Source organism: Gadus macrocephalus, chromosome 8, assembly GCF_031168955.1.
Source record: "Gadus macrocephalus chromosome 8, ASM3116895v1".
Taxonomy (NCBI): domain Eukaryota; kingdom Metazoa; phylum Chordata; class Actinopteri; order Gadiformes; family Gadidae; genus Gadus; species Gadus macrocephalus.
In genome coordinates, this window is record NC_082389.1 from 11,188,184 (window position 1) to 11,212,676 (window position 24,493).

The following is a 24,493-nucleotide window of genomic DNA, read 5'->3' on the forward strand; positions in this document are numbered from 1 at the left end:
CAGGCCGCTAGGAGATGCAATTGCAACCGGAGCAGCATAGCACTGACAGGCCCACACCCACACGAGTTGTTGCTGTGGTTTCTGTATCACTCTCGTGTTGTCTAGAACTTTCCTGCTACTACAGGACTACTCCTCCACATCTCTTTCAAACACATGGCTGCCGAACGGCAAGTAACACAAAACCACATGATGATTTGTATTTTAACCTTTGTATCTAATGTCTTGATGGTTTGTCTCTGTTCCTTTTATAGCAGTTTTCCCGATAGCTTCATTGACGAGGACCCTCAGAAAGCTCTGGAGGTAAACATCAGACAACTTCAATCTCCCCTTTAGCTTTCAAGAGTTTAACCGAGGGTTATGTCGGTTACCGTTAACACACATTTCAGCGAGTGTATCTAGTGATTTATTGTATACATTCATTTACGTCAGTGTTGGCTAGCATTGTACTGTAGCTATGAGGCTACGTTATCGTTAGCTAGCCACCGTTAGCTCTCTGTTTACGGTGTTGTTGTCAATCCAAATCACGCAGATTAAAACACATGAACCGCTAGTTTACTAGCTGCCGGTGACTTATTTTAAAAAATGTAAACATACGCCACTAAACGCTGATAAAGTAGTCAGACTGTCAATATCACAGCCCTGTTCCAGATTGCTGTCAGTAAATACTGCATGCATACTGTGGGAAGTGTATAGTGAGGTATTGTTGCCGAAGGTAGTCATTCCATAATAGCAACTACCCACACTATCTATTGGGAAAATGCATTCGTTGTTTTTTTTGCGATAGATCTTTTTTTTGTTATGGCTTCACACATGCCTAAACATTGTTTGTCAGAAAAGCAGCACACTGCAAGTGCATTAATAATGATCCATTATAAATGAATTTCTAGAACCTGTGCAAGTTGTACAACCACTATCCGACCAGAACACTTTTATATTGGTTACTGGTTTGATGAACCAAAGATAAGAGCTAACTATGTGCAAATCTTAATTTCTTACAGGAGTTGAATGAGGCCTTGGAAGCTAGCTCCGATGCACAGTGGTTGTGCCAGCGTGCCTATGCCCACATACTCGTCAAAAACTACAGCCGTGAGTTCACTTTAGAACTGGTTTTCAGGAGAGATATGTTCCATTACACCACCATGGTCAGGGGCAGCATATGGATTGGCTACAGTGCTGGTATCCCTGCTAACATGTACTGGGGTTAATTCCCAAAGTCCATTGTAAGACATTGTCTATGTTGAGATGTAAATCAGTCATCATTTCAGTTCAACCCACTCCGGGTCGCTGTGCATGCGTGTTTTTGGGCAGCTGGTGATCCATTGAATTCCAAACGAGTATTTAGCAACTCCCATAGCTGTATCTTTTTTTTTGGTCAACACAAGTTGGTGCATATGAACTGCCTTGGCTAGATATTTTACTCAAATAGTGCACACAAACATTCGATTTTAGCGTCAAACGATCACTAAACTAATATAATCAAGTTTTAGATTTATTTATTTCGATTTTATAGAACAGCTGGATACTTATCTGTAGATTATTTTATATTTGAACATTTTATTTTTGACCATTTTGTATTTTTGAATAAATACATCATGTTTTTAAACTCAAAAATTACAGCTACTTCTAGTGTACTGTACACTGTCTGCAAAGTGTACACTACGTTACTTCGAAACATATTCCGATCACGTTAAGTCTATAAATTTCACTTTAGCTGATTATAGACAATATAATATCATAAGACAATGTTATTCTTCTGCTCAATGAAACACTGTTGGCCTCTTGCATGGCAGAAAGATGATTGTCTTTCGCTGTTGTGTAGAAACTCATTGAAACAAGCCCCGGTGCTGACCTGTTGCTATGCCCAGCTAGACCTTTTACTTGTCATTAAGTTGGTTCAAGGGAAGCTGTGATCAACTATTCTAGTGGTTTTCCTAACTTAATATGCTTCGCTGTTACTTAAGAAAGGGGGAAAATGCGAGTTCTAAACCAAACAAGGCCCACAGATCACACTTTGGATGAATATGGACTCCCTTGTAAAAGAGATTCTGAATCTCAATGGGATTATTCCTGGTAAAATAAAAAATAAAATGAAATATCTAAAGACGCGGCAAAAGGGTAGTTTAAATTATTTGGCCTTATATTTGTGTCGACCAAACATTGTTGATGGTGCTTAATAACAGGACGGCAAACCCTAGTGAACTGTAAACAGTGGCTGTATAGGTCGTGCTAGAAATACACTCATTAAAATCACCTTCTGGAAGCTTTATCCACCCGCGCAAATTAGTTCATCTTTGGCTGAATATCTCTGTAATGAAACAGTAAACTGGGTATTAATCCGTTCCTTTTTAGTGTCAGTTTTTCTTTTTGTACCGCTGGAGCCGAAATTAAAAGAGTGTTTGTCTGTGCGTGTGTGTATGTGTGTGTGTGACAATAAAAAAGCCACTGCTGAATACAAGGGCCTCTCAGCTGTTCGATAGACAGAAAATACTTAAAGAAAAACTAGAATATGCACGAAAACTAAGCTTCTACTAAGCTAAGAAAATTAATAGTGATATATGATGATGCTGTGTGTGTGCGTGCTTATGTTTGAATAGTTGCCATTGACGATGCCAAGCGAGCCAGTCACCTGAAACCCAACCTTCCATTGGCCTTCCTGCGGAGAGGGTACGTTTTGTTGAGTCACGCATACTTATTTTTAATTATTGATTGCAGTTCCCGTATCATATTTAAAAGTTCTGCAAGATTTTTGTAGTATTTAGAGTATATACGTTGAAATAACGAAATGATGACACTGTTAATCCTGTGAAGGGAATTCACATTTACAATTTGCTGTTGCAGCGGCAAATTGTAGAAAAATAAACACAGTGCAAGGCCTGATAATAATTATAAGTTACAAGATGTATATACATATAAGACCACAGCGAATGGGCTTTGGAAAGTAATAAATAAACAACGTTTTTATGAATAAGCTGTTCCCCAGTTGCATTTATGGTATAAAATACAGAACTGGCACAGATGATCAAAGGTGAACAGGCAGCTTTTTTCATATTATACTGTCTATATTTAATTATTAATCTGTAAGGAAGCTTGTACAAGGACAAACTTTCAATGTTGCAGCCTCTCATAAGAGTAACAGTAATGTTACCCTAATGGATTCAACCACTTAACTCTCTCTCTCTCTCTCTCTCTCTCTCTCTCTCTCTCTCTCTCTCTCTCTCTCTCTCTCTCTCTCTCTCTCTCTCTCTCTCTCTCTCTCTCTCTCTCTCTCTCTCTCTCTCTCTCTCTCTCTCTCTCTCTCTCTCTCTCTCTCTCTCTCTCTCTCTCTCTCTCTCTCTCTCTCTCTCTCTCTCTCTCTCTCTCTCTCCCCCCCGTATGCCTGCAGAATAGCAGAGTACCACCTGACCCAGTATGAGTCATCACATGCAGCCTTCACTCAGGGCCTTCAGCTGGACAGTGAGTACACACCGGCCCAACGTCTGGGGGGGGGGGGGGGGGGGGGAGGGTATGACATCATCGTGCACTAAACTTCCTTACCCTCCGAGTGTCCTTCCCTCTTTTTATTTTTTATCAGTCCTATGCCTCCGTCAGATGTAGAAGGGCTTGATGTTCATCCTAGAATGCTCATCCTTTTTATCCTTTGTAGTTTCTCTGGATGGGAATTGTAGTCCACTTTATTCAGGTATCCCCAAATCAAAAAACAATAAGCTATAATTGCTTTGTTGTTAATTCACTCTATTGATCCTCAATGGGAAATGTGGGAGTCAACACCTCAGAATAAGAGGACAGTAAAGCTATTAAAAAAAATAAAAAAAAACATTAATAAATTAATACAGTACCTTGCTCAATATCGACACCAAGTCACTAATCACCAGCGCTTAATAGCTAATTTTATTTATTCATGTGTTCTGCTAGTAAACATACGACTCCAGGTCCCTTCATATCCCTGTTGGATGCACATTTATTCAGAGCAGGCCGCCGTAGTGATCCGGATCACAAATCATGTTTACTTACATCCTACTGGTGTGAGTAAGTGCCTCTGTGCATTCATCTCATGTTTCCTCATTCATCACTGACATCCCAATGAACTGAACGGCCTCTGTGTGAGGCATTGCTCTCCGAGGCAGGGAAATGGTGGGTTTATTGACTTCAGAGAGGACATTGTCTCCCACCCCGTCTGTCATGCAAGCACATGCCAACCGAGATATTGGAAAGGAATGACCTTGGAAGAGCTTTGTTGATTGCGATATAGGGCGGGGAAAAAAACGCCAGACAGGAATCTTGAAAGTGCTTGAAACTGAAACCTTGCCCGGCAACAGACTTTAAATATGCGAATCATAAGCCATGCTCTTCCCCTTGCTGTGTTCCTCAGGTTCTGACAAATCCTTTCAGATATGGATCCAGCGCAGCGAAGAGATGATTGGCAGTAAGTAAACGATATTTGTTTTTATGAATTCCAGCAATGTTCTGCTAAAACCGTTCTGCTAAAGACCCCATCAAAGGGTGTGTGTGTGTGTGTGTGTGTGTGTGTGTGTGTGTGTGTGTGTGTGTGTGTGTGTGTGTGTGTGTGTGTGTGTGTGTGTGTGTGTGTGTGTGTGTGTGTGTGTGTGTGTGTGTGTGTGTGTTTACCTCATCTCTGACACACACGCACACGCGCGCGCGCGCACACGCTTGCCCCCATGGCATGTCTTCAGTGTGATGTTCAAAAGCACAAGCTGAAATTAACCCAACACCCTCTCCTCCCGCTCCGTACCCTCACGCCTGCTTTATATGCCCCATGTGCGTGTGAGCGAGCTGTAAGTCTCCGCCCGCTACATGAAAGAAGTGTGCCCCCCCGACTCCCCCGCTGGCTGCTGTCGTCTCTCCACCAGAACCACCCTGGCAGGTTTCCATTGGCACTGTGTTTGCACCACTGACAAACAGGGCTCCTGGGTACCCCAACATACACACGTCACATACACAACACATCACATACACAACACATCACATACACAACACATCACATACACAACACATCACATACACAACACATCACATACACAACACATCACATACACAACACATCACATACACAACACATCACATACACAACACATCACATACACAACACATCACATACACAACACATCACATACACATCACATACACAACACATCACATACACAACACATCACATACACAACACATCACATACACAACACATCACATACACAACACATCACATACACAACACATCACATACACAACACATCACATACACAACACATCACATACACAACACATCACATACACAACACATCACATACACAACACATCACATACACAACACATCACATACACAACACATCACATACACAACACGTCACATACACAACACGTCACATACACAACACATCACATACACAACACATCACATACACAACACGTCACATACACAACACATCACATACACACCTTCCCCTCCCAAACCTCTGTCTTCCCTATTTGGAATACGTTCCGGACATTAGAAGCGTCATGAATGTTTCTCTGATTGCACACACACACACACACACACACACACACACACACACACACACACACACACACACACACACACACACACACACACACACACACACACACACACACACACACACACACACACACACACACACGTCTCAGGGGTTCTGATGAGCTGGCTAAATAATGCATGACAACGTGCTGGTTAACTGCTCAGGACAGACCCGGGCTCGCTGGGCCTGTAGTGGGCGTGTCAGCAGCGCTGGTAAACAAGTGTATGCGGGTGATTGATTAGTAAACGGTAGCACGCTTTGACATGAAAGCAAGGCCTTTGATCAGCTCCGAGCAGGGAGTTGCCTGAATTATGCTGGATGTGTAACGACCAGCCGATATGGAGAGCTTGTTTACGCGGTTGGGTCCGCCCCCTGCACAAATCCAAAGTGGATCGGACTGAGTTGTTTTGTTCTCTTCTGTTTATTCTATCTCTAACGGACCCAATCCGCTGTGTAATTATTTGGTGTGGGTTTATCTAGCGCGGGTTACGCAAGGTAACCGTGTGTATGTTTATGCCGGAGTCAGTGCTCAAGTGTTTTTCGCGGAGCAGCCCCAGCTGTGAACATCACAGGAGCTGCAGCTGGGGTGCGCACCGTATGTAGGCTAACTATTATATGAAGGGCGAGATGAATGATGATGTGCTGGCGCATTGTCCTCCTCATGGAAATTGAACGCATTTTATTTTATTACAAAAAATAACGCAATACGGATTTTCACTGTCTATATTCGTTAACAATTGGTATATTCACTCTCTTGCTCTCTGTCTTTGTCTTTGTACCTGTCTCTCTTTTCGTCTCGTTTTCTGTCTCTGTCTCCACCTCTGTCTCCGTTTCTCTCTCTGTCTCGCTCTCATTTATATCTACATTTTATTTATTTATTTGTGTATATATATTTTCTCTCTCTCATATATTTATTCTCTCTTTTTCTCCAGAGCAACAGAGTCAGAAGGACAGCTCGGACAGGGTGAGTGTCTCTACCTAGCCACCGGGGGGCACTGTTGCTCTGGGCTACTGGGAGCCTGGGGCCACACTGCCCACAAGGAACTGTTTTGCCATGAAGATGTTGTTTGTTGTTGAAATAACTCTTCATCTCTTTTACATTAACACATAACACATGCTTATTTTATGATGTATGTTCATGTTTTATTCCCCGTCAGACTGACCAACAGACAACTACGCCTCCTCCTGTCAAGTAAGAACATATTTAACCCCCGGGTTACAAGCCTGAAATCTTAGCATGTGTGAATATTTCATAGTGTTTTTCGATAATTATATTTCTTAGTTACAGTTACTGCTGTGTAAACATACTGTGTTACCATCCTGTGTATGTTATTGTGTCTGGTCCTGTACTGATCGGTTTCCATAGATACGACTGGTACCAGACAGAGTCTCAAGTCATTGTGACGATCATGGCCAAAAACGTCCCCAAGGATGGAGTGTCTGTGAACTTTGCAGAGAGAGGGGTATGTTCTCACTCCTGAATGCACTTAAAAACCAGCCACAACGCACTTAAACCCTACCACAATGCACTTAAACCCTGCCACAATGCACTTAAACCCTGCCACAATGCACTTTAACCCAGCCACCACAACAAATTTAAACTAGCTACTACACACTTAGATCCAGCCCCTACAACACCCTCAAAACCAGCCACTACAACACACTCAAAACCAGCCACTACAACACCCTCAAAACCAGCCACTACAACACACTCAAAACCAGCCACTACAACACCCTCAAAACCAGCCACTACAACACACTCAAAACCAGCCACTACAACACACTCAAAACCAGCCACAACAACACACTTGAAACCAGCCGCAACAACACACTTAGAATCATCCACAACAACACACTTAAATCCAGCCACAACACACATAAATCCAGCTGCAACAACACACTTAAAGCCATCCACAACAACACTCTTACATCCAGCCACAACACACTTAAATTGTGCCAGGTCACACTTAAAATCAGCCACAACAATACTCTTAAAACTAGCCAAAGCAAACCTAAAACCAGGCACAACGTAACATTAAAATTGAGCCACAGAACACTTAAAACCAGCCACAACACACTTAAAGCCAGCCAACAACAACACTCTTAAAACCATTCAGTACACACCTCAGACAAGCATCAAATAATGTGTGTGTGTGTGTGTGTGTGTGTGTGTGTGTGTGTGTGTGTGTGTGTGTGTGTGTGTGTGTGTGTGTGTGTGTGTGTGTGTGTGTGTGTGTGTGTGTGTGTGTGTGTGTGTGTGTGTGTCCATGCACACTCATTTTGTGCATGTAACACAAGGAAAATCATACGACTTTGAGGGGTGTCCTGAGGCGAAAGGCATTAGATAGTTATTCTCACTGTGTGTCTCACACACACAGTGAATCACACTCTTTCCCCAGTCCCCAGGGGAGACAACCGTACCTCCAGTGGTGCCTTGTTACCCCGTCCCCCAAGTGCAGATCTGAGAGCAGTTTACCCTCTCCGGGTTCCCAGCTTGCTAATTGAGTGTAGTCGGAGAGCGAAGCAGCGCTAGGATCAGTGGAAGAGCCCTCCGGGGGGAGAGGAAGGGAGAAGCTCCCTTTTATTCTCCCCTTCTTTGGTCTCGTTCCTTGTTTTTCCTTTCTGTGTTCCCTCGCTCCATAAGGGGGGGAGTGAGGGGGGAGGGTAACTGCACCCCCCCCCCCCCCCCCCCCTAGTGGGGAACGGCTTTGTGTTTCACTTAACAGCAAAACGAAAAATTGCAGGATGTCATGGGCGGCGATGATTGGCCTGCCTCCCACTTTATGTATGGCTGCTGTATATGTATGGCAGAAGGTGTTTTCTGCACCTCGCACGAGGGCTGCTGGATCTGAATGACGGCACTTCCAATTATCTGCACCGGTGACCCGCTCCGTGTCGGTTATGTCGTGTACGGGAATTCAGCCACCGAATATTAAACGATTATTTGTCGGATTTTAAATGAATTAAAACCTTTTTTAGAATCCTTTTTTAATATTATTCTTTTCTTCTTTTTTTTTTACATTCTATCTCCTGAGGGTGTTCTTTAGTTTTTTAACTTTTCAAAGGCCCCTCGCCCCCCCTTTCATGTGCAAGTCAGAAAGCGTCGGGGTAATCGGTGACACCCCCTCGTTACTCGTGCTTTACCACGACAGCGTGCTTTGTGTTCCGAGCACTTCTTTGGACGCCGAGTGGTGGTTGGGACCCCCGCGGGCTGTTGGAGCACCGCACTGCCAACCATGAACCCCAAGGGCTGGTCTCAGGAGAGACCCAACCCTGGGGGGTGGCTGGTCTGACATCACCCCAGGGGTCTGCCATTACACACGGGGGGGCACGGCTCACACATTAATACCTTCATCCTGACTCGGGAGTACAATCACACCACGTATCGGTGAACATTTCGGAGACGCCAGAAGCACCCGATCTACACGTGTATCTATTAAGCGGGCTTTGTAGGAAGCGATAGTCGTACTTGGTGAGTCATCACTCACTCTGGGGAAGAGTGAGAGATGAAGGCATTGAGGAGAGTCCCCCAGCTGTGGTCCTGATGCCCACCCCTCATTCCCCCCCCCCCCCCCCCCTTTGAGTGACAGGCTGTTAGGAGCTGTCTGCAGCCTCCGTCAAGACACAGACACGCGCACACACACACACACACACACGTGCGCATCCTCCGTCCCTCAGCGGTCACGCCCTGGCCGTGGGCGACGGAGACGGGAAACCGGCTGGCGTGACGCCAGGCCGGACGAATATTCCTATGGACACGCTGACACTTTCCTTCTCTGTCCTGCTCTCGCTCTATGTCTCTCTGTCTCCCTCGCTCTCTCTGCCTGTCCATCCGTATCTGCTCTTATGATGCTGTTCTGGTGTCATTTCAATCGTATATCTGTGGTTGTTTTTGCAAAATGCTTCATTTTTACTTGGCCGTTTTTGCAGACAAACTTGTGTTCTTCAACCAGACCCGGTCAGGTTTTGGGTCATGGAGCGACGGAACGATCGAGTAGGCTAAGAGCAGCGGCGTCTCCATGGAGACGGGTGTATCAGAACTCAGATCTCCGGAACAACTCTTGAGTAATCCCAACCACCTTGTTTTTAAAAAGTCATGCAAAACCTTGGAGGCGCAAGAAGTGCTGAAAAAGGCAGCTGGGCGTGCTGTAGAGCCTTCCTGTCCGCGACGTGTACGCTGCCCGCTTGGGTACGGAGGGGGGGTTTCTCTAGAGCACTACGGGTGGGGGAGGGGTCTGTTGGTGATGAAATGAACTCGGTTAATAAGTTAAGCTTATTTGTGATTAGTGCTAAGGGGGTGTTGAATTGTGCTTCGGGGTAGTGTGTTGAATATTTCATATATTTTTAAGGGTGGTTTGTTTAAAACCCTTGACTGTAACTTTCCTAATGCAGCCTTTCACAAATTCCTCAAAGAGAAAGTTTCTCAAAAATAAAACAGCGAGTCAATCGTGTGTGTGTGTGTGTGTGTGTGTGTGTGTGTGTGTGTGTGTGTGTGTGTGTGTGTGTGTGTGTGTGTGTGTGTGTGTGTGTGTGTGTGTGTGTGTGTGTGTGTGTGTGTGTGTGTGTGTGTGTGTGTGTGTGTGTGTGTGTCCCCGGTCTCACTGTGTGTCCCCTCTCCTCTGTCCAGCTCTCTGCGACGGTGCCTTTGACCTCAGGGGACAATTTCAGCCTCGACCTCCACCTCCTACACCCCATCGTCTCCCAGCAGAGCACCTTCAAGGTCCTCACAACCAAGGTACCAGACACACACACACACACACCCCTACCCCTTTCGCTCTCCGTCCGTCCCTCTCTCCTGACCCATCACTCACAGCCCCTTGTCCTCTCTTGACCTGTCGCTCCATCAAACTCTCGTCAATCCCCCCCCCACACACACCCACACCCACACATGCACGCGCGCGCACAAGCACACGCACACACCCCTACCTAGCTAGCTCTAGGATTAGGATAACATTGACACCCATCTAAGCTCACTTGACATTGCTCCTGTGGCTTATTGCTTTAGGTCACTGCTAGCACTAGGTGGGTGATATGTTACTGCTTTAGCGCGCTAGCCTTACGCTACAGTCCCCGCTTACCACTTTGGCGTACCATCCCCCTAGCAGGCAACATGCTATAGACACAGGGTATTGCTTTAGGGAACTAGCCTGCAAGCAGCGCGACACGGTAGAGTCCCAGCTAACCGCTTAAGCGTACCATCCCCCTAGCAGGCTATCTGCTATTGACACAGGCTATTGCTTTAGGGAGCTAGCTTTCAATCAGACTACATGCTACAGACACGGCTAACTGCTTTGCGGACCATCCTTCGAGCAGGCTACACGCTACAGACATAGCTTACTGCTTTAGCATGCTATCCTTCAAGGCGGCTACGGACACAGCTTACCGCTTGAGCATTCTACGTACCGCTGCTATTACAACTTCTACCTTGAGTCGGCACCCAATCTGATTGCGTACTGCTGGGTTCTGTTTGAAGGATGAGCCTCTTATCACATCCTCGGATGTAATTAAAAAGAGCAGAAGTAAATCCTTAGCGATACAACGGCTTTAGCATCACACCGACACCTGTGATGGTCTCTTTGATACTCGGTGTTACCACCCCGAGATTAAAATCTAAAGCTACTCCGCGCCCCAGACAGGGAGGGGGTTGGCGGTTGCTTCCTTTTTAAAATTCCTTTTTAATACTGTTTAAAACCTGTAGCCGAGTGGTTAAAAACGTGTAGCGGAGTTGAAGGCTAATAGGGGAGTTGGGAATTCTGGGGCTTATTTTTTTTTTTCATACTTTGCTCATGCTGATTGGTTAGCCCCAGTTCATCTCTCGGGCGATTAGGGGGAGCTTCGAGCTTTTGTTAAAAAAAAAAGGAAGAAGAGAAATCGACACACTCCCAATTCACTCATGCATGTGAAGGTATACACACACACACACACACACACAAATTTTACTGGTGAGGACCTTGACTTTATGCACACACACACACGCGCGCGCGCACACACAAAGCCCCCGTCCTCTGAGGGCTCCTTGGCGCCGTGGAAGGTGATAACGGGCCTAATGAGGAGGACGGGTCCGTTTTAGCGGGAGCTAAATTAGTGTGTGTTCAGGAGGATGTGGGTTAATGAGAGGGAGAACGAGAGAGCGAGAGCTCCCGGGCCGGCTGGATGAGTGCTGGCTCAGGGCTTCCATTAGAGACTCTCCACCTGTCCCGTCCCATCCATCCCCATTCAAATCCTTTCATTTGACGGACAGCTCTGTGGCTCGACCCGCCAGCGCGCTGACCACACAGTCGATACAAACGGCGGTGACCCCGGGTTCGATCTGACCTCTGCGTTCCTATGCTACACGTCCTTCCCCCCCCCTCGCTTTCAATCAATTTCCCTGTCCGTCATCACTGTTTTGAAGGCATTAAAGCACTAAGAATGATCGTAACAAATGTGTATATTTAAATAATAAACCCCTTTATTTGAATTATGTGGGTATTGGCATTCTTGTCGTGTCCCCCAAGAAAGCCCATTAATCCATCTTCATAAAAGTTGTGATTTATCTGGTTGTTTTAATTATTGGCAGCCCTGGCTTGCCGCAGAAATTATGGACGAGGTTTTTCCGTCAGAGATCGCGATTGTGTGAATATTTGGCCTCGCTCGTAGCTGTGACTGGGATGGTCCTTGGATCAAATTCAAAATTGGACAGATCAGCCTCTGGCAATATTAATTAATGTTGCTCTTGATGTCACTTCTAATACACACTGCGTGCTGAGTGTAGTTTTTTTAAAACTGTCAAGCCAAGCACACAAAAGCCAGCGCGGATTTATCTGGTGGATGCTCTTTTATAAAATCCCCTTTCATTCGTTTTATGAGAGCCAAAAACCATTGTTTCTTTGGTCTTAAAAATGTCTGTTGAGAAGCCTCCATTCACAGAGCACAATAGCCATCATAAAGGCTCATGATAAAGGTTTTCTAATAAGGATATTTGCTAATGGATAATAATGATTTCTAATCATGGTTTCCATCGAGACCACCTGAAAACAAGAATACTCCTTGCTCTCTGCTCAGAGAGCAAGGAGTATTCATGTATTCAGGTGGTCACAACAGAAACATGCTGTTTCTGGAAACGAAAGAGCAGAACCAAAAGAGTCTCTCTCTCTCCCTCTCTCCCTCTCTCTCTCCCCATCTCTCTCTCTCCCTCTTCCCTCCACCCACTCTTTAAAGAGTTCCTGTGCCAGAAAAAATAAAAGCACATGCAATGAGTGGTCATTTACTCACACAGACACACACACACCAAGTTGTTCAAAGTTTCCCACTCGCGCACATCACTCATTCACTCCCTTTTCCATGGCAACAGTGGACAGGCCATGCCGACAGCGCACGTGGGCTGCAGCTTAAACAAGAGCTCAGTCTGAGAGAGACCAGGGGGTGGGGCTTAGTCTCTCTCGCTCTTGCTCTCGCTCTCTCTCAAATCTCTTTGCTTTTCTCTCTTTTTCTCATTGTCATTATCTCTCGCTCTCTCTGTCTGTCTCTCTCTGTCACTCAATGACTCACATGCACACTTACACACACACAAACCACTTTCTCTTGACCTGACTCGCTCTCTCTCTTCCTCTCGCTTTCCCTTTCTCTCCTGACCTGTCGCTTTTTCTATCCGTCTCTCTCTCTCTCTCTCGCTCCTCCCTCCTTTTCCTCTCGCATTCGCTCTCCTTATCTGTCAAACCCCCTTCACTGCTCTCTCTTACTTGCACATACACACAGGTGTATACACACCCACACAGCACACAGACACACCCCCACACCCCCACACACACACACACACACACACACACACACACACACACACACACACACACACACACACACACACACACACACACACACACACACACACACACACACACACACACACACACACACACACACACACACACAGCTACCGCAGGGATAACATTGACACTCATCCGAGCTTTGGGAGGAGGTGTTGGCTGGGTTGGGGTGGGGGTGGTGGGAGTAGAGGTGGAGGCTGGGGGTGGTGGAGGTGCTGGAGAGGTGGGGGGCCATGGTCTAAGCTTTCCTTCTCCATCACAAAGCCCCGAGTGTTCTCTGGTCCACTGGGCTCCACGGGTCTGTGGGGCTACACACACGTACGCACACTCACTCACTCACTCACTCACGCACACACTCACAGACACATGCTCACACACAGGTTAGCAGCATTCTTGTCGAGAAGGGAATGCTGAATAGAAATGACTCAGGTTAGGTGTGTGTGTGTGTGTGTGTGTGTGTGTGTGTGTGTGTGTGTGTGTGTGTTGGGGGGCACTGACATGCATATATGCAGCTAAGGGGCTGGCTTATCTTTCTCCATACGTGTCGGATTGAAATGGGTTGTTTTTATTTATTTATTTGTGATGGGGTTTAATGGAGGCGGTGGGAAGCTGGGGAGCGCGGTCAGATGAACCTCCTGAATCAGCACATTGACTTGCATGCGTAATGAGCTCTGTCCCCTGAGCTGTTGAGTTCCCTGTCTGTCTTCACGTCTCCCTCTCCCACTCTCTCCGTCACTGTGTCCCTATCTCCATATCTCCTCCTCTCTTTCTCTTGCTCTGTCTGTCTGTCTCTCGCTTTTTCTCTTGCCGTCTCTCGGTTTATCTCTCGCTCTCTCTCTCTCTCTCTCTATCTCTCGCTCTGTCCATTTCACTCTATACCTCTCTTTCCTCTTTCATTCTAAGGTTTCCCATCTCTCTCGCCGCGTCGTTCTGTCCCCTGTTCTCTCCCTCTCTCTTTCGCACTCTGTTCTTGTCTCTCTCCCTCTTTCTCTGGCACTGTTTATCTCCCCATCTGTCTCTCTGTGTTTTGCTCCGGTTCTTTCTCGCTGTCTCTGCGTCAGAGTCTCTCTGTCTCTCTGTCTCTCTCTCCTTCTGGGTGCTGCCCTCTAATAGGCTGCCCTCCACTATGTTTACGCTTCATCTCCTCAAAAAAGTTAGCAGGCAGGGGCTAAGCCACACACGCACACGCACAAAAAAAACGCACACATGCAATGTAAATACCTGCACGGAAGCTGCACATATACACAGTGTACCCTAAATACCCTCTCACAGTGTGTGTGTGTGTGTGTCTGTGTGTCTGTGTGTGTGTGTGTTTGTGTGTGTGTGTGCTGGCCTTAGCACATTATCGTCAGAACGACCTCCTCCTGTCCTCCACCCTGACAGACATTCCAACCCCAAGGGTCACCGCGGCAACAGGGAGCCAATTACACACCAGTGTGTTTGATCAGAACCGACGGACACACGCACACAGATACACAACCACAAAGACACAGATGCACAACCGCAACACAATGGTTCCAAGCTCTCCGCTGTGCCACTCACTCCCGGGGTTCCAAACTCATTTTCTCTGCATGTCTCTGCTTCACTTGGCCTGTTAGCATCTCTCTGCTTCACTTAGCCTGTCTGTCAGAGGGCTGCAGAGACCTTCTGGTGACTCAATCAGTGATAAAACAAAGACATGTTTAGTCCAGATGTTTGTTTTGGGATCCGTCGAGATTTCCGAAAGCATAAAACGGTAGCGACAGCTGATCCCAACTGTGTGTGTGTGTGTGTGTGTGTGTGTGTGTGTGTGTGTGTGTGTGTGTGTGTGTGTGTGTGTGTGTGTGTGTGTGTGTGTGTGTGTGTGTGTGTGTGTGTGTGTGTGTGTGTGTGTGTGTGAGGGGGGGGGGGTCTTTGGCCCCTAGGCTTCTGTGGGTGGTTGCCCTGTTTGTGGCTTTGCTGTCACATCATTTTAGTTGCTGTTGCCCCCGTCTGTGACACATACTCACACAAACAGAGGGGCATTGCGTGGCCTTTAACACAGATGTGGCAGCAGATTAATGTTGTATGCTTATGGAACACTTGTACACACCCAGACACACACACAGAGGTTCATGCCCACCACGGGGAAAGTGCATGGCCCACACCACTTATCTCCACGCACATACAGTCACGCTGAGCTGCACCAAGAGCCACACACACACACGGGTGATCTATCAGTGAAGGAGCACCTGGAAGAGCGCTCACCTCTGCTGAACACACGGTCTCCTGCTGCACGCCTCCTCACTCCCACCTCTCTCTCTGACTCTCTCTGTCTCTGTCTCTCTCTGCCATCTCTCCATCCCTCTCTCCATCTTTCTCTCTCCCTCTCGCTTTCTGACTCTCTCTCTCTCTCCCTCTCTCCATCCCTCTCCTTCTTGCTGTCCTCTTCCTCTAATCCCCGTTCTCACTATACCTCTGTCTTGCCCAACTCTCTACCTCTCCATCCATCCTTTGCTCAATCTGTTGTTCTTGCTACCTGCCTGTGTTTCTATTTTCGTATCTCTCCCCTTAATGGTCCCCGTTCTACCTGTCTGTCCTTGTGCTCTCACTGTCTCTCTCTGTCCCTGTGCTCTCTCTCTGTCTCTCTCTCCGTCCCTATGCTGTCTCTCGCTGTCTCTCTCTCTGTCTCTCTCTCTGTCTCTCTCTCCGTCCCTATGCTGTCTCTCTCTGTCTCTCTTTCTCTCTCTCTCTCTCTGTCTCTCTCCGTCCCTATGCTGTCTCTGTCGACACCTTCATAAATGAATCATCTCATTGCCCAACAGAGCAGAAATGTTCTGTAATTGCACAGACACACCGGCGCTGATTGCGAACACACACACACACACACACACACAGATGTTTTACATATTAATCCCATACACACCCTGGTGTACGGCACACACTGCAGCTTGCGTGTCTGCCTGGCATGTAGCCTGTCAACCGGGCTCAGCGTTAACACTGTGTGTGTGTGGGTATCACACCCTCGTTCTCCTCGCTCCTAGTTTTCCTCGCTCTACCATTATTCTGGTGGTTTAATGATTTGGCCCAGATGCTGCTGCGAGGAGTTAGCATCCCTCACACCCACGCACACGTGCGAGACGAATGCACACACACACACACACACACACACACACACCTGGCTGTCAGACAACTCGTTAGTGCAGTATGTCTGTCAGAATGGTCTGAGATTGAGCTGTGCCCCGGCATAGACCCACTGATGCGCTCCCGAGTCGCTCTGTCTCACACACACACACACACACACACACACACACACACACACACACACACACACACACACACACACACACACACACACACACACACACACACACACACACACACACACACACACACATATATACACACACACACACTGTCAGGGCGGCGGCCTATTGTCAGCAGGCAGCAGCTCCCGCTGGCCTGGTAACAAGGCTGTGTTCATCTCCTGCAGCTGTGTTGGGCTCACACTCCGCTACAAGGCTGCGGAGGACGAAGCATGACGGCCCAAGAGTGAACGCAAAGGATGAACTCTCTAAACATGTGCATCCCGTTCTGCTCCTCCTCCTGTTCCTCCTACACAAACTCCTCCTCAGGTGGAGATCAAGATGAAGAAGATGGAAGCCATCAGGTGGGAGAAGCTGGAAGGAGAAGGACAGGAGCCCACCATTAAGCACTTCAACCCCAGTCAGTATAAAACCATCTCTCTCTTCCTTCTCGTCTATCTTTCTGTCCATGGCTGTCTTTCTCTCGCTCACTCTCTCCTTCTCTCCTCTTTTTTCCGCTCCCTCTCCCTCTCCCTCTCCCTCTCCTATGTTGTGTTACGTGTTATTTCCCTGATGAAACACAGCATTCGCTCTGCTGCCGTTTCATCAGGTCGACCCTGAAGGTAGGCAGGGGTGAGAGAGAGGTGTGATGGCTCAGGATGACTCAGGATTTACACTCCTACCTACGCCCGTCCATTACTGTCACGAGTAGTACTTGCGTAAGGCTGTGTGTGGGTGGGGGCAGTTAAAGTTGTCCTTGTCAGCTTCGGGGTGTGGAAGAGATGTTTAGATTGGATTCGTAAAAAAGTAAAAAGTTTTATCTATTTTTTTGGCCGTCACCTTGACTGAACAGGCAGCGACCCGCCTGCCGCCCCGGCTCGAATTAATCTCCCGAAAACGGCGTAACGTGACTTGCATGAACGTAGGTTATCTCTTTGTTGTTTAGCATTTCCGCGGCGGCGCTACAAGTCAGCCCCCGGCCGGACACGACTCTGATACGGATATCTCCCGCCTCGGTTCACGGCGAAAAAGTCGCCGCCGACCGTATCTTCTGTTTCCACGTGACGTTCTCCAGACCGAACAGAACACCGGCAACGGAAAAACGTTGGGACGGTTTCCCACTCGTCGTTTGACCGATGCTATTTCCCCCCCTTCCCCCGCTCCCACCTAGACGAGATCCCGTCGTCCTCCCAGAGTGTGGGCAAGTGGGACAAGATGGTGGTGGACATCAGCGAGGAGGAGAAGCAGGAGAAGCTGGAGGGCGACGCTGCACTCAACAAGCTCTTCCAGCAGATCTACTCGGACGGCTCGGATGAGGTCAAGCGCGCCATGAACAAGTCCTTCGTAAGTAGACCGCCAATCGTTATCCAGCATCGCCGCCGCCGGCGACGTCAAACGCTGGTTGTTTTCGATGTTGGTGTCGGCTTGTTGGAGCCATTGGTTAAAGGGCGATCAGATCTGTGATTAAAACATCGTCACCGTTCTCCTGGTTCCCCTGAAACACCTGTTGTCAATGTTTGTCAGTCAAAGACGCTCTCGTTGGGCCGATTATGCCCGAGAGCATCGTGGCTGCCGTGAACATTAAAGGTAACATTTTATACCACCAGGTGTGAGTGATTAGCCGTTACAAGCCGGTGTGTAAATCTGCCTCTTCTGACACAAGTGGGCGTGTCCACCTAGATGTCAGACGGATAGATGAGCAACGTTTGCTACACTCCACTGGGTAGGCTGGTAGACTGATCTACCCAGCACACATCTAGGTGGACACGCCCACTTGTGATGTCAGAAAGGGCCGCTTTTCAAAACGGCTTGTAACGGCTAATCACACACCTGGTGGTATAATATGTGATCTTTGACAATAGCTATAGTGCCCTTTGTTCTGTCCTGAGACGGACAGCGCTGTAAGGATAAACATCCCCAGATTAGAGCAGCAACCAATGTTTCAGTGAGGCCAGGGGAGCCCCCGATGGTTGGGCCCCCCAGACTGGAGGTCCAGGGGGGCTTTGGTCACTAACAGGTGGGAGGATTGCCTCGCGGTCTGGGCGCCTCCCAAGACGGAAGGCTCCTGGTTATCCCTCGACATCTTTGATCAGGATGGCCAACCCCCACCTGCTCACGAACAACCTGCATCTGAATACAAATCACATGCTCACTTTGGATAACAGCGTCTTCTCTATAGTTCATACAACATTGTAATGAATCAGTTTTTCTTCACCAAAGGCAGAATAAATTACCTCATTTGGTGGCAAAAAACGTTGGGTTTGAGCTAAAAGCTTCTGCCCGGTTGGTGGTGGGATTAATGTGCGTCCATAAATTTGAAGTGACAGAATCTCCGCTTGGCAAACACAAACAAAATATTAAAAGAATCCTTTCTCAAACTTTAGACAAAGCACGGGATTTGGACTAGACGCATTATTATTATTTTTTAGCATTCAGGGTTGGTTGCCAATTCCTTTGTGTGTTTTAAAGTGAACCAGATTAATGAGCCTTTGTTAGGCGGCCCGAAAAAGTTCTGTTCCTTCATACACTTAATTAATGTGGATGTGCTTTTTTAAAAACAAGCGGCAAGGAGATGCTGAGCGGAAATTTGAAATCAGACCGCGGCCATGAAAACAGAACATTATCCGTGATTAGTTCTACCATCTATAATTACATCCCAGCGACACTTTTCCTCCAATAAAATGGAAATGAATAAGCTGCAGCGGGAAGCCGCCAGTCCACCATTTTTAACCACTGTTAAAACCCGGAGAGGCTTTTGGGTAGTCGCCCTGGACCTGAACTGTGTCTCTATCCCCCCCCCCCCCCTCAGATGGAGTCAGGTGGTACGGTCCTGAGCACCAACTGGACAGATGTGGGCAAGAGAAATGTGGATATAAGTCCGCCCGACGATGCAGAGTTCAAGAAGTACTGAGCAGCCCTCCAGGCCCCTCGCTCTCTCGCTCTCTCCTTTTCCCTCTTTCTCTCCATCGCTCCTGTTCTTTCCCTCTTTCTCTCCATCGCTCCTGTTCTTTCCCTCTTTCTCTCCATCGCTCCTGTTCTTTCCCTCTTTCTCTCCATCGCTCCTGTTCTTTCCCTCTTTCTCTCCATCGCTCCTGTTCTTTCCCTCTTTCTCTCTATCGCTCCTGTTCTTTCCCTCTTTCTCTCCATCGCTCCTGTTCTTTCCCTCTTTCTCTCCATCGCTCCTGTTCTTTCCCTCTTTCTCTCTATCGCTCCTGTTCTTTCCCTCTTTCTCTCCATCGCTCCTGTTCTTTCCCTCTTTCTCTCTATCGCTCCTGTTCTTTCTTTCTCTCTCTCGCTGTCCTTCTTATCCTTTCTTTCTGTTCCCCCTCCTCCTCTCTCTCCTTTATCCTCCACCACCTCTCCTTAGTGGAGGTCACTGCTCCTGAATGCCCGCCATGTTGTACTCGGGAGGGGGGCCCCCCCCTCTCTGCCGTCTGTCCCCGAGGGCCGTCGGGCCGGTGTGTCTGGCCGTCGCCACAGCCGAGCGGACCCCGGGCAGGAACCACAGAGCCACATAAAGTCAGATGCTCCACGCCGCGCTCCGGGAAGCAGCCATGGAACGCCGGGCCGGGGGGGGGGTGTAACAGGGGGCGGGGGGCGGAGACCTGGAGACCTTTTTGTGTACGTTCTGGTGAATCATCATATCTGATTTGTAGGAGAAATGAAAATTGTATTGTGGGCTCTAGTGAAGAAACGGCAGCGGAACAGTAAAGTGTTTATTTTTGGACTCCTTTTGTTTGATCGCCTACCAAGCCTTTCCTACTGGGACCTGGGGATGGGGGCTGCCATTGAACCCCCTGCCCTTGTGTAAAATAAATAGAAAGATTTAATGATTCATTGTAGAGTAGACCCCTACGGATGACGTCTCAGTATGCGTGGTTGATTTCTCTAGTGCTGTTTCTCTACACTGTTTCTCTACACAGTGAGAGGGGCTGGGGTCCTGATAGGATTATAACCAAACTATTGGAGCTCGGTTAGAACCGTGGAGTCTCCCAAGCCATGGCAACCATTAGGGCGATGGCTTCAAGCCATGCCAACCAATGGGGCGATGGCTTCAAGCCATGCCAACCAATCGGGCGATGGCTTCAAGCCAGGCCAACCAATCGGGTGCCATGGCCCTGTCCTTCTCTAGCGTGATTCTACTAACCCTGGGTGTAAATATTAATAAGAATAAAAAGCAAAAGGACATACCGTTTGGCTCGCACACCCTTCTGTTATTTTGTTACCAAACGCTTCACAAGAGGCCTCGGGGAACCGGGTGACATTCAACACAACGCGGGCGGGCTGCCAGAATACCGAGGGGTGGGGGGGGGGGGGGAGGGAGGAGATCCATGTTCCGGGCCCTGGGTCTGAGCAGTCATGGGGAGCGGCTGGAACACCATTACGTGCTTCCCCCAGCGTCACGTATGCACGGTGGCTCTAGCCCGGGCCGGCAACGCACGCACGCCAGCATTAATATGGATCAGTCGACAAAACCACATCAAGCAGCTCGCTCCCAGTGTGTCGACATTAAATTCATAGCGCTCCGTTTCATCTCTCGTGACGATCAAACGCCCCATCGCGTGGCTCCGGGTGTGGAATCTATAGCCTTTCCAGCGCTACCCTATCTCACACATGCACGCACACTCTCTCTCACACACACGCACACACAGCGCCTTCACCCTACCGCCCCTCCCTTCTTCTCCAGCCCGGAGCAGAGGCTTCTGTGACATCAAACGGAGCTAAGCGCTTTGCATCGTGGGTAAGATCTGGGGAAGTGTGACGGCTGCACGGGGTCTTTAGTCTCATTAAAGAGTTCTGGAAATGGAACTTGGAGCCGTGGAAGGGTTCTAGAATGTCCCCCCTCTGCTCAGCCGCTGCTGGGACACTACCAGATGTGACACATCCCGGGGATAAGAGTCGGAGTGGATGTCCCTTTTGTTTCATAGCCCTGGAAACGGGACGGTGTCTCTAGTTGAAGGGGTGCATTGTGGGTGACACTTGCAGGACATTTATTAAAGGCAGAACAAATTTTCTTTTAAAAGAAAAGAAATACTTTATTCATTGATATTGCACTGACAAATTGTTTCTTTAATGTAGATAAATATACGTTGCTAGAAAAAAACATATTTTGTATGTATATTTGTGTAGAGTGTGTGTGTGAGTTGGCTACACAGAAGCAAAAGATAAATGTTTCATAGGTGTGCTGGAAGGTAATGACACTAGCTCACTCACACACGGCAGACAGTAGACCTTTTTCACTGGAGTCATTTATGTTTAAAATGAAACAGGTTTGAAAATGCATCATTCATCATTAATGTATTTTTTTGTCGATCAAGTATGATCGACAAAAAAAACTAAATTATAAATACCTTCAGATACCCTGGATCTGCTCCGTGGAGCTTTACAGACCTCACTACGCGGACGCGAACCCGCCGGTTCGTTAATGGGTTCACTGAATGTTAAGAAGTTAACTCTGTTTTTCCCGCGGTCTATAAAATGGTGCTATTAATTTTTATTCATCTTCAATTAGACGAGCGTTTGATTATTCACTAAGCGGTGATGCGGCCGGATGGAAGCACCGTCTACACGCAACACGCGTTGTGTCCTAGATTCCCTGTACTGCGCAGCCCAGCGGACAGGCTTCCGGAAAGCTCTGAGCAGCCAGCGACACTTCAACCGAAATAGACACCCCACTCGCACGCTCTCCCACTCTCCCCCTCAAGGTTGGTAAACCATTGTGTTTTGTGACCTACGACCCCACGTGTAAATGGCAAAAAAATACGCCCTTCGGTTGAGTCAGATAGTTTTGGACAAAAAGGGAGTAGCCAACACATTAAAAAAACAGTTGAAATGTACATGTAAAGACTTTTAAAAACAGCGGACAGATCATAAGGCACCTGGTATCAAACATTCAAACCCATGTTGCGCCACCCGCTCAGTAAACTCTATGGGTAGGGGGGAGACGTTTCCCCGGAACCCCGCCTCCTTTCCCTTCCCTCCCCCTCCCACTCTCCTTGCAATCCTCCTTTCCCCAAACGACACTCCTCGTCCTCTACCACCTTCGCCCGCACTCCTTTCCGGGCTCCTTCAGAGGGGTCTCGACCCGGGGGTGTGGGTGTGGCCGGGTTAGACCACGCCCAGGATGCGGGCCATCCACCAGGTGCAGGGCATGATGGCGCGGCAGACCACGCGGCAGCCGCGGTAGTGGTAGGGCCAGGGCTCGTAGCCGCCGAGGGGCTCGCACACGCGCTGGCACTGGGTGTAGCTCCGCCGGCACTCGGCGCAGCAGATACCCAGGTGGTCCAGCATGGGGTCGAAGGTCATGGTGCCCTCCTCGCCCTCCAGGCCTCTCTGTAAGGGGGGGGGGGGGGGATGGGGAAGAAGGAGATGATGAGAGGGAGAGCAGAAGCAGTCGTAGTCGTTCTGTGGTCGTTGCACGTACAGGCGTGGTCGGGGGTTTTCGGGGGGGGGGGGGAGTGAGCACAGCCCCGCGTCGCCGCCGCCGCCGTTGTTGTTTTTGTTGTGATGCTCGGGAGCGCGGGCGCCGCCGCGTTTCAGACCAATTAAAGATGCCTTCCGACAGGCGGCGGGGAGGGCAACTCGTCAGATGTTGGTTTTTGTTGTCAAATATTTTCTTTTTCAAGGCACGCAGCTCGCTGTAGCCTCTCCCCCACATCCCCCCCCCTGCCGCCTGCCTCGGCGAGCCCACCCCCTCGTCTGCGCCTGTCAAGACACTGTGTGTGTGTGTGTGTGTGTGTGTGTGTGTGTGTGTGTGTGTGTGTGTGTGTTTGTGGGAGGGGGGGTGTGTACGCTTCATTCTCATAGGGGGGGATGGAAGGGACAGGGGCGGATTAGCAAGCCGGAGCCCTAGCATAGGGACGTGTGTGTGTGTGTGTGTGTGTGTGTGTGTGTGTAGGGTTGTGCGGCGAGGGCATGAGGGGGGCATGGCGACTGTGGGAGGGGGTGGGGTGGGGTGCATTCACGCCCAGAATTATTCACAGAGCTTTAACTTCTAAAATAAAAAGTGTGTGTTTGTATGTTTGCTTGGTTGGCCTGTGTGTTTGGTGTGTGTGTTCAGTGTGTGTGTGTGTGTGTGGGGGGGGGGGGGGTTGTGTGTGTGTGTAGGGGGGGAGAGGAGGGGGGGGGGGGGTCTTGAGAAGGGCATCCCACATACACACACACATAAAGAAGGAGCAAATGCAGACCAACACACACTCTGAATCGAGAGTGTATCCCCTGAACCCGGGCCCTCCCCGTGTGACCCCCAGCATCTGCCAGTGCTCAGCCAGCTGGCAGAGACCCCCTCTCCAGGTGTAGCCCCCACATAGACCACCGGGTCCCCAACAGAACAGATCCCCATTAGACCACCAGACCCCCCAATGGACCAGACCACATGGAGACCAGACCCCCAGTAGACCAGACCCCCAGTAGACCAGACCCCCAGTAGACCAGACCCCCAGTAGACCAGACCCCCTGTAGACCAGACCCCCAGTAGACCAGACCCCCAGTAGACCAGACCCCCTGTAGACCAGACCCCCTGTAGACCACCAATGTTCCGCTGCTCCAGCCTCCACACCACATTTGGAAAACCTAAATGCAGAAATCCAGAACAAGATCCAAAGATGACGACCGACCTCAGCCTGTATTGAACTCCGCATTACAATCTCCTCCCTCAGGGAACATATTTTCATGAATATTGTGTCGTGATTGGTCGAAAATAACATGGATCCGGTTGTGGATTTCTAGACCCCGCTACTCAGGAACGAGCCAATGAGCCGACAGTGTGTCTGAGAGCCTTACATGGTAGGGGTTCTCCGGGTTAAACTCCGCCTCCACGTCCTCTTCCTCCTCCAATCCCGGGGTCTGGCGACGGCGGCGGCGTTGAGCCTCGTCG

General features: G+C 48.7%; 2 protein-coding genes across 3 annotated transcripts in view; one reads left to right on the forward strand and one right to left on the reverse strand.

Annotated features, from left to right (window-relative positions):
- The first annotated feature begins 9 nt into the window (after positions 1–9).
- On the forward strand, positions 10–20,808 carry sugt1 (SGT1 homolog, MIS12 kinetochore complex assembly cochaperone). Of its 2 annotated transcripts, XM_060058885.1 has the most exons (14): positions 10–167; positions 252–300; positions 999–1,086; positions 2,595–2,664; positions 3,383–3,453; positions 4,370–4,423; positions 6,482–6,513; positions 6,707–6,741; positions 6,916–7,012; positions 10,177–10,284; positions 16,948–17,038; positions 17,789–17,961; positions 19,427–19,565; positions 19,866–20,808. In XM_060058885.1, the coding sequence occupies exons 1-13, from the start codon at positions 154–156 to the stop codon at positions 19,526–19,528; spliced, it is 984 nt and encodes a 327-aa protein (XP_059914868.1). In that variant the 5' UTR covers positions 10–153; the 3' UTR covers positions 19,529–19,565; positions 19,866–20,808. The 2 variants fall into 2 exon arrangements, with proteins under 2 accessions (XP_059914868.1, XP_059914869.1); XM_060058886.1 differs by lacking the exons at positions 10–167; positions 252–300; positions 999–1,086; ... (2 more) ...; positions 4,370–4,423; positions 19,866–20,808 and adding an exon at positions 4,646–4,878 and having other exon boundaries at positions 19,427–19,660.
- An 824-nt stretch (positions 20,809–21,632) lies between these two features.
- LOC132463019 (leukocyte cell-derived chemotaxin 1-like) overlaps positions 21,633–24,493 on the reverse strand; it is a 6,039-nt gene continuing 3,178 nt past the window's right edge. The window contains exons 3-4 of the mRNA XM_060058887.1: positions 24,400–24,493; positions 21,633–22,950 (exon numbers count right to left, since the gene is read on the reverse strand). The exon at positions 24,400–24,493 is cut by the window's right edge and continues 22 nt beyond it. Coding sequence (XP_059914870.1) covers positions 22,726–22,950; positions 24,400–24,493 — 319 coding nt within the window. The 3' untranslated portion in view covers positions 21,633–22,725. The remainder of the gene's footprint in view (positions 22,951–24,399) is intronic.